We start from the raw sequence: 10,455 nt of genomic DNA on the forward strand, positions 1-10,455 counted from the left end.
GGCAATAGTACCACAATGGCAAATGAGAACACAAAGCACTATAATGTCCCATGTCTACCCAACAACATCAGAGCCTGCCTAGGTCTTCTTCGTAAAACATATAAAAATAGTTTTACTTATAAATTAGTTCAACTTCTAATAGATTCCCCAATAAGCTGGCCACCCCATTTACCACCTTGGCTACTGAGTCACCTCCATTCTGGATGCCCCTTGATTGGAGCCATGCCTCAGGATCAATTAGCAAGGCCTCCACTTTTCACCTTCTCCCACCTTTGCTTTGTTAATTCTTGTATGCGCGCGCATGAGGCAGTGTGTGCATGCATGTGTTGATTATTCCCTAATAAAACTACAAAACCTATTTAGAATTGCCTCTGGAGGGCTGTGTGATTTGGAACCAGAAAACACAGGGTTAGATACTAGGCTGAACGTAGCCCTAGCCAGAGCATAATTTTATTGAGCTAGATTAATTCCCCTATTAAATATTATTTCTGGGTGCCCTCCTGAGACCCTAGTATTTTGGGTAACACTCTGTTATTCCAGAAATATCTGAAACTCATTAATGGAAATGCTTTTGTTCATAATCACATTCTTCTGTTTCTATCAAGGAACTGCTATACTGTTCTCAGCATTTCTTCTTTCTTCTTCTTCCTTTTTCATAGTCAAAACCAGCTGAGCTATGGCTGATACTTTGAGCAGTCCCTTCCTTGAAAGAAAAAAATCTCCCTGCTTTAGAACTAGTACCCTTACTTTGGAACATTTCAATGTGCCAGTGATTGAAGAAGAACTAGAAGAAATAGAAGAAAGCGAAGACATAATAAATGAAGACATAGTAGCTGAAGAACCAATAGAGGAAGTTGTCGTGCCAGTGCAAATCACAGACCGGATCTTTTTTGTTGATTTAGCCAACAAGAAACTGACAACGATCCCCTGGCAAGTTTTTGATCTGGAAGATCTGGAGGAATTGCATTTGGAAAGAAATATGATTGAGAGCATCCCTGGAAATATCTGTCAACTTACAAATGTGAAAGTCCTTTATCTGAATAAGAATAACATTGAATATTTATGCGAGGAACTTGGAGAACTGAAATGTCTTCAGAGCTTGGATTTAAGCAATAATCCACTTTCTCGTGATTCACTGAATATCATCAGTAAACTGAGAGCACTTTGTCAACTCAGGTTATATGATATAAACCTGGATGAATTTCCAGTGGAAATCTGCAAACATCTCCATCACCTGGAGCTACTTGGCTTGTCTACAAATAATCTAACTTGCCTTCCCAAAGAAATAGTCAATATGACCAAGCTTACAGAGATCTATCTAAAAGGCAACATGTTTGAAAATTTCCCCACAGAACTTTGTCATCTGTATAATCTGGAGATAATAGATCTAGAAAAAAATGGTCTGAACTCCATACCGGAGGAAATTTGCTCTCTGGAAAGTCTAGCTCAATTTTTCATTGCCTATAACAATCTGACATTTGTACCTGATACACTGAGCAAGTGCTCAAAACTGTCCATTTTGGATGTGTCGAATAACCATCTGTACAAACTTCCTCGAAGTTTAAAGGAGTTGACAGAAATGAAAGAATTTGGGTTGTCTGGGAATGAATTGGCAAGCTTCCCCCGCCAGATTCGTCGCTGGAGGTCACTCATTGTGGTTTACCTAAAAAACTGTGCGTTGCAGACGGTGCATCCTTCTTTAGCTAAGCTCACCAATTTGATGATATTAGATCTGAGTGAAAATCTCTTGGAGGAATTTCCAAGGGAGATTTGTGCAATGGAAAATCTGGAGGTGCTGTCATTGGATGACAATCAGATAAGTGAGGTATGGATAAGTAGAAGGGGACTTAAAATTAAATTTCAGTCTACCTAAACATAATAATATAGAGAATGTAGGACCCAACAATACATAATGAAAGCAGATTAGTGTCTTTAATTTATCACAATAATTAGTAAAATGATGGTGGCTTCAATGAAAACATGAGAGAGGGCACAGGTAAAAAGCCTCCAGTCCCCTTACACACCCCCAAAGCTAGTTTTGTTGCTCACTTCTCATATGGAACCATCAAGACAAAATTTAGGGGTAGAAGCCCAGGGCCCCACTCAGCAGAAGAGGGGAAAAACCTCTAAATGCAACAGAATTAATTTACCATATTTTGAATTTAGTAAAAAATACAGTAAATTTAGTAAAAGAATACAGATCCATTTAAAAAGTCATTTAAAAAAACTCCCTGTGGTAGGCATAGGGAAATACAGCAAGAATATAGCTATGGTGATGAGGGTGAATTCTGACCCCTAAATGAAATTTTCCTTCAGTCCCCAAATGTCTAGCATTTCAATAATTTAAAACTTTAGCTGATCATTTGGAAACACGGTTTAGGTATCCAAAGAAAAGGGGCAGGCAAAATTACCAAAGGTATGCAAACACAGCAAATATAAGAGTTCTGGGTATGAACAATTGTCTATGGGTGCATCTACACTGTAGAAATAAGGCAGTTTGACACCACTTTAAGTGCTGTAGTGCCATCCTATGGAAGCCTGGGATTTGTAGCTTTACAAGGTCTTTAGCCTTCTCTGCCAAAGAATGCCAGTGCCTCACAAAACTACAAATCCTGGGATTCTGTAGAATGGAGCCATGGAAGTTAAAGTCAAACTGGATTAATACCAAACCACATTATTTCTACAGTTTAGATGCACCCACAGATAATTGTTCATACCTGGAACTGTTATATTTGCTGTGTTTGCAGATGACAGATAATAGAAGCCCTGGTGGTGCAGTGGTTAAATGCCTGTACTGCAGCCACTCACAAACCATAAGGTTGCAAGTTTGATACCAGCCTGGGCTCAAGCTCGACTCAGGTTTGCATCCTTCCAAAGTTACTAAAATGAATGCCCAGCTTGTTGGGAGCAATTAGCTTAAAGTTGTAAACCGCTTAGTAACTGCTTAGTTCAGTATGAAGTGGTATGTAAATGAAGTTGCTTTTGCTGTTGCTATACTTCTTTTCCCAGCAGAATGCTGCGATTAGAGTCCTACATATGGTATATCCCAGAGGTTCAATTCCCAGCTTGGCCATGAAATCCACTGGGCAAGTCACATGCTCTCAGCCTCAGCAGAAGTCAATGGCAAACCTTCCCTGAACAAATCTTGCCAAGAAAACCCCATGATAGGTTTGCCTTAGGGTTGCCATAATTTGCAAACAACTGGAAGGCACACAATAACAACAATATCCCAGTGCCTGGCCACACTTCTCCTATCTTGAGGTGGAGTGGGAGAATCTCAGGATCAGAACTCTGCACTAAAAGTGTGTATGTATATATAGATTTCTCATTTATTAGATTTGTTATTTTCCCCTTGAATGGCAAAAATGGAATGCAGCTGTGGTTGATGCTTCATGTCTCATGCCTATAGACCTCACCAAGGGCTGTCCCTCATAACATTGCAACGGGGCATCCCTAACACTTAGGTTTTGGCCCCTGAATCTCATGCTGCTGCCAAAATGTAGAATTAATGCAGTTTGTGTTGTTGTTGTTGTTGTGTGCCTTCACATTGTTTCCAACTCATGGCTACCTTAAGACAAAAGTATCATGGGGTTTTCTGGGGCTGAGTGTATGTGACTTGCCCAAATTCACCCAATGGGTTTCCCTAGCTGAGTGGGGAGCCTCCAGGGTTATAGTCCAGCACTCAAACCAGTTTGTCACTACTTTAACTGTCATGGCTCCATCCTATGGAATCCTGGGACTTTTAGTTTGTTGTGGCACCAGAGCTCTCTGGCAGGGAAAGCTAAATATCCCAGAATTCCATAACACTGAGTAATGGCAGTTAAAACAGTGGCAAACTGCATTAATTCTTCAATGTAGACTGGAATAGTCTTGACCTGGCAATCTTAGTGCTATATTCCCTTTTCAAAATTTTGATTTTGAAAATAATAACAATTATTCAAGGTACCTCCAGAAGTACACAGACTGTCTCAGCTAAAGTCCCTTGGCTTGACCAGCAACAAATTCGCCTGGTTCCCAGAGGAAATATTTCGTCTTGGATCACTAGAGAAACTCTATATGGGGCAAGACAAAGGAACCAAGCTTGCAGATATACCAGAAAACATCAGTAATTTACAGGTAAGAAAATAAACAGGACTTGGCTCTCAGCAGTAGCTCTCCCTAATAGCTCAAGAGCAGAAGGACTGAGGAAGAAGGGCCCCTTTCACATTAAGACCATATACATCTAAGGTGGCATTTTTGTATTTAATGGGCCTCCCTTATTGTCTGCCAAGCATGTTGAATTGGTTAATTATTTCCTATTGATCCAGAACTCTGAATCTGGACTCGTGTAATCCATAAAATATTTATTAGTAGGGTAAATATACATCTAAATACACCAGATCCTGTCTGATCTTGGAAGCTAAGCAGAGTCAACCCTGGTTAGTACTTGGATGGGAGACTGACATGGAATCTGTCACTGGGCAAGAATGGAACCAGTGTCTCCCTCATACAGAGTCCATAACTATGAAGCTACAGTGCTGGATTTGCTCTCATTTGTCCTTCTGATACAGAACAAGGAAAACACATATGTTGGCCATCCATGCTGCATATCATCAGGCAATCTGGCCCCATACATAGGCTTCTTAAGGATCCTTAAAGTATCTTTTGCTCAACATCTATGCTGAAATGGTGAACAAGGAAGCCAAAGTGCAAGGGTGGAAGCCTAGTGTCATTTTGTCAGCTGTAGGTGGTCTGAGCTCACAGGGTGACCCAGAGCCTGACCAAAAAAGTGTGGCAGCACTGGCCAGGCACTCACATTGGAGTCTGGATAGCTGTGGGCAGGGTCTTCCATTTTAATCCCTCTGGCCCCAATGCCTCTGGAGCGGCAAGAAAGCATTGCTCCAGAGTGAACAGCACCAGCACTTGCCAACTAGATCCTATTTCTTTTTGGCTCTCTTGCTCCACAACTAATGCAAAGAAAGGGGAAGGATGAGGATATGTCCATGACCCAAACCTAATGCCGAGGTTGAAGCAAGGAGCTGAATATAATGGACTCGGAGCTCGGAAGGGTTTGTGCCAACATTGCCAACTCTGATGGAGGTGTTGATCTTGTGTGCCTTCAAGTCATTTCTGACTTGTGGCAACCCTAAGAAGAACCTATCACAGGGGTTTCTTGGTAGAATTTGTTCAGAGGGGTTTTGTATTTGCTGTCATCTGAGGCTGAGAGTGTGTGACTTACCCAAGTTCACCCAATAGGTTTCCATTACTAAGTAGGGATATGAACTAGTCTCTCAATGTCCTAGTCCAACATTCAAACCACCACACCACATTGGTTCCCATAATCCAAATACAAAGATGTGAATTTCTCTTCTACCAGAATCTGAAGGAACTGTACCTTGAGAACAATAATTTGGAGTATCTTCCAACAACCATTGGCTTACTGAATAACCTGGAAGTACTTGACTGTCACAACAACTTTATTATAGAGCTGCCTGATTCCATATGCCGCTTACAAGGTAATAAAACATTGGCAATGAGAGGCTGAAAAGACATCCTCTCAGTGTAACTGTAACATCCTTTAGGTACCAGTTTTAGTTTTCTTCAAAGCTGAAATTTCATAATTATAGAAATCAAGTAACAAGTTTTCTTTCTTTGCATAACTTGGATGATTGCTATGTCATTTCCAGTTTGACCTTAAGTCAGCCATTTCATTCATAAGGCCCATCCACCTGATAATGTCCTGGATGTTGCTAATTGTTGTACTGGCATGTGTGTGCACTTTAATTATATATATTTTAATTTGGTTTTAATTTTTGATTGTTTAATCTCCTGTTAACATTTGGATTTTGTGGATTATTTATTTATTTTTTTAATTTGTTGTAAGCCACTTGTGGTCTAAAAAGAAACAAGGACCACCCCCCGAAAAATAAGTATAGAGGATGGACTACGTAAACTTTCAGGAAGGTTGATGAGATCATTCTCCTTCTGAATTCATATTGATCTGGTACAGTCTAATGGAATACTAGGTCTGGGAACCCATATCACATTGGTGCATCATAAATTTCCATCAGGCATAGTTAAGTCTTGTATCCATTCTTGATGTGCTCAACCAACTTGTTTTCTGATTTAGTCCTTCCCCTGGCCATTCAGAGGATTGGGGGTGAGGATAAGAGGCAGCTAGACAACAGCTGCAGATGGTTGCAGAAATATGATGCCTTCTTCTGTGACCTCTGGAGAATCCATGGGAGGTCCAGGAGGATGCAGGAAAGCAGTTGGGTTGCCTGCCTGGCTGCCTCATCCTACTTCTGTTTTCCTCTAGCCACTGAATTATGATATACCTATTGTTATTGTTGCTGTATGCCTCCAAGTCATTTTTTACTTATGACAACCCTTGTTGCTGTTGTGTGCCTTCAAGTAGTTTCCGACTTATGGCAACCCTAGAATGAACCTATCATGGGGTTTCCTTGGCAACTTTCTTCAAAGAGGGTTTACCATAGTCATCCTCTGAGGCTGTGTGTGTGTGATTTGCCCAGGCTCACCCTGTGGCTATCCATAACCAAGTCAGGATTTGAACCCTCTTCCTCAGAGTCCTAGTCCAACTCTCAAACCACTACATCATGCTGGCTCTCATTATGGCAATCCTAAGTTGAACCTATCACAAGTAATATTTATTTTATTTATATGCCACCTTTCTCCCAAGGTGACTCACAAATAAAATGGGTTAAAAACTTAGAAGCAGGCTTTTTAAGACAATGAAAATAATTTCATTTAAACAGTATAAATTATGTCAAAAATCCAAATGTTTAAAAACATAAACACAGCGTACAGACACCAAAAAGAAAGCGCCCCCCCCACCTAAGAATGAATATTAAACCCTGTTTTAACAAAAAGGTCTTTGCTTGGTGGTCGTGGGACTGAGAGAAAGGCTTCCCTTGAAGAACGTATTGTTTTGACAGGTTTGTACTGAGAGATAAGGACTTTCAGCTGGTCTGATCTAATCTGTGTATGGCTTTTTATTGTCATGACCAGCACTTGAATGGTTATGGGGAAGGGTGGCCAGCCAGCAAACAGGGAGGTGGCTCAGGGGAGTCTTAGCAAATGGCGGTGCTGAATTCCTTCTTTTGCCATCCTGAAAGAAGTATATAGTAAGGTGTAATTTTCAGTTATGCCCGTGTATGTCACTAACAGGATGGCAGCTATGTTTTTTGTTCCCTTGCCCTACACCATTTGGGAACTAGAGTTCTAGGCAGTCTCTAAGACAAGAGTGGATCTTCTTTTAACCTATGGGCCAGTATATTTTAGCTTAAAGCTCTTCCTTCCAGTAAGGAAGCATTAGGAGAAAAATTTCAGCCTTAGGAGATTATCACACTGGCTATCTTTTCCTAATCTGGGCAAGGGCTGAGACTGTGTCTTATCACACAGCTCTGTGCCCAGATCGGAGGCATCTCATATTAGATTGGGACTTTTCCATTCTTAGCAAAGTAATGGGAGAGGTTTCTAATCAGGTACGGGATGTCTCCAATCTGGACACGGAACTGTGAGATAACAGATGGTCCCAGCCCAGTCTCAGCCCCTGCCCAGATCATGAAAAAAAAGCAGTGCGATAATCTCCCTATAGACTGAAGTATAGGGAAAATCTATACAAAAGCTGGGAAACCACCAAATCAGGATGTCATGGAGATAGGATGGGGGGATAATTTAGGAATAGAATTCAGTAACTTGTCTGGTTCCATAGCCAACTGGGGAGGTTAAGAGAACCAGATTGGGACCCCCACAAGGATCAGATTGATTCCCAAACCTTGAGGTTCCTCAGTCTTCTCTATTTAACTTAAGGAAATTATAATGCAACTGACATCTCTTTCTTGAGGCTGAATGTGCATTTTTCAAGACCTAGATAGTTGAGCATGTGCAATTTAAAACAGCAGCAATAAACAAACAGCTATTTTGAGCTTCAAAGTAAACATTAAACATGGCTCAGAAACACTTCACTTTTATGATTCTCTGTGTTTAGGTTTGCAAAAGCTACTAGTTCATAGCAATCAGTTATTTCAACTCCCAGAGAACTTGGACAGCTTACAGAAACTACAGGTTCTTTCACTCAGCGGAAACCCAATGATGGACCCACCGGTGGAAGTGTTCTCTGAAGGCCTGCCAGCCATATGGCAGTACTTACAGGATGCAAGACTACGGAAGGCCTGGGCTGTAAAGGTACAAATCAAAATCAAAGCATTACAAGTAATGTTATAAAAACCAACACTACTCACCTCATTTCTAAAGGGTCAGGTGGGACTTTTTTTTTACTCCTTTCACTCTTCACAGAATATTTCAGGTTCATCCTCCCTCCCTCTCAGGGAAAATTGACACATTCCTGACAAATTCCTTGAAGGATCAAAAGTGAAAATTGCTCAAATTATGTGTGTGGTTGCTGATTTTATTTGCATTATCCTGCAGGCCAGGCTACCGCTCTGATCTCTCCCTCATCTCCTTGTTTCTTTATAACCTCTCATTCAAAGGAAACAGGACTTGGGTGGAATCAACTATTTCTATATCTTAGATCTTTCTGAGCTCTGCTCTTCTTACAGCTATGACTCCCATCATGCTGAGCCACCAACTGTCTGAGGTTGAAGGGAGTTGTAGTTCAAAATATAGAGAGATCTTGTAGCACCTTTGACACTAAATGAAATAAAGGAGTTGGCAGCATGAGCTTTTGTAGACTTCAGTCTACTTCCTCAAATGCATATAGTGGAATGGAAGCCAGGGACAGACATATCTATGTCATTGGTATGTGAGAATGTTCAACATAATTAGGGTTTCTTAGGTAAAGAAAACTCAGGTCCAAAACATCGTGCAGAAATAATCTAGTTTGAGACCGCTTTAACTGCCCTGGTTCAATGCTAGTGAATTCTGGGAGACAATTTGTGAGACATCTAGCCTGTGTCAGAGAGCTCTGATGCCACAATAAACTACAATTCCTAGGATTCCCTACCACTGGGCAGTTAAAGCAATCTCAAACTGGAATATTTCTGTAGTGTGTTTTGAACCTTAGAAGTGGTTTTGACAGTTCCTTCTTCTGAAATAGAGCCTCCAGCACCTGGAGGTGAAGGCATGCCCTTTAGAATCTATATCAATTGAGAATGATAAGGTTCTCCAGATGCTGATCAACTGCTACATCCAGCATTGTCTATAGGCCAGGAGTGCTGGGAGCTGCAGTCCAACATCTAGTGCACTTTGCCCACCCCAAATTTATATTTATATACAATTTACACAGTGGGGATCCTTTGCCTCTTTCCCTATTTTTGGACTGTGTTTCCCATAATCCTGTGTCCATGGATCCCATGGAAATTTTGGGAGATGAAGTCCATACAAAAAATCTGCTACAGCTTCCATCAATGTAGTTGATATTGGCTGCAGTACTTTGGAGAACTGCAAGTGAGCTATTTATCTTGATCAATGTAGTGTTAGATTGAAGACTTTAATCCTCCCTCCCCTGCACCAGATTACTCCCCTTTCTAGGGTCCAATCCTTCTTTGAAGAGTGTAAGGCCTTAAAAGGGATAGTCTTCTATTGCCTTGCTAAATGGGAGTGGCAGTAAAGGAGAAGGAGTTAGAAGAGTTATAATTCCTGCAAGAGATTTTTCCTCTAGTACTGACTGAATCCTCTTTTGGGAAGAAAGTGACTACCCAACAGCCTATGGTCTCTTTCACCTTGCATACTTATAGCAGTTTGAGAAACATTTTAACTGCCACAGCTGCATCCCACAGAATCCTGGAATTTGTAGTTTGGCAAGGGACTCGTTTGTAGTTTGAATTTGTAGTTTGGTGAGGCACTAATGCTCTCTGACAGAGAATTCTAAGTTTCTTTCCAAATTCCCAATCCAGGATTCCATAGCATCCAGACTTGACAATTAAAGTGGGATCAAATTGCTATAATTGTTCAGAGTGAAAGAAACTTTACATTGCTTTCTGAATATCTGAGATACAGATAGGAGCTTTTCAACATCTTTTCCATTCTTCCCCTAACTCCCAGGTCCAAGCTCGATGGCGTGGCATCATGGTGCGGAAGGGGATTGGCCCCTTTGCGGAGATCCTGAAAATGATAAAGAAAGCCAAGAAAGAGAAGAAAGAAAAGAAGGGCAAGGAGAAAGGCAAAGGAAAGGGAAAAGACAAAGATAAGGGCAAGGCTAAGGGCAAGGGCAAGAAGAAATAGTTCTCCTATGGTAGAACCATTAAGAACATTTTGAAACCCAATGAGGGTGGTCCAGGGAATAAATATAAAACAGAACAAAGCAAATGCGCAGAATTTTTTAAAAACAGATTTTAGGAAATGTTTTATTAACATTCACAGACTCCAGCTGATGAGGGACATGGCTCAGGGAAGCAAATTTACATTCTTAGGGAGAAATTTCAGAAGTTATAGGAACAGCTAAGTAAGATGCAGTAGCACCTGATGTCTCCCAGTTCAACAGAGCGGTAAATC

The 10,455-nt window shown here is 40.9% G+C and overlaps 1 protein-coding gene across 1 annotated transcript; it reads left to right on the forward strand.

Moving 5' to 3' along the window:
* Nucleotides 1-676: 676 nt before the first annotated feature.
* Nucleotides 677-10,185, forward strand: LRRIQ4 (leucine rich repeats and IQ motif containing 4). Its single transcript, XM_042458540.1, has 5 exons — nt 677-1,825; nt 3,943-4,116; nt 5,357-5,495; nt 7,991-8,187; nt 10,006-10,185. The coding sequence occupies exons 1-5, from the start codon at nt 677-679 to the stop codon at nt 10,183-10,185; spliced, it is 1,839 nt and encodes a 612-aa protein (XP_042314474.1).
* The last annotated feature ends 270 nt before the right edge of the window (nt 10,186-10,455 follow it).

This window comes from Sceloporus undulatus, chromosome 3 (assembly GCF_019175285.1).
Source record: "Sceloporus undulatus isolate JIND9_A2432 ecotype Alabama chromosome 3, SceUnd_v1.1, whole genome shotgun sequence".
Taxonomy (NCBI): domain Eukaryota; kingdom Metazoa; phylum Chordata; class Lepidosauria; order Squamata; family Phrynosomatidae; genus Sceloporus; species Sceloporus undulatus.

Bases quoted from the DNA above. Each gene is read 5' to 3' on its own strand.
- LRRIQ4 (XM_042458540.1), top strand. From the start codon at position 677: ATGGCTGATACTTTGAGCAGTCCCTTCCTTGAAAGAAAAAAATCTCCC. The intron at 5,496-7,990 runs GTAATAAAACAT...CTCTGTGTTTAG, and splicing joins TTCCATATGCCGCTTACAAG to GTTTGCAAAAGCTACTAGTT. The intron at 8,188-10,005 runs GTACAAATCAAA...CCTAACTCCCAG, and splicing joins GGAAGGCCTGGGCTGTAAAG to GTCCAAGCTCGATGGCGTGG.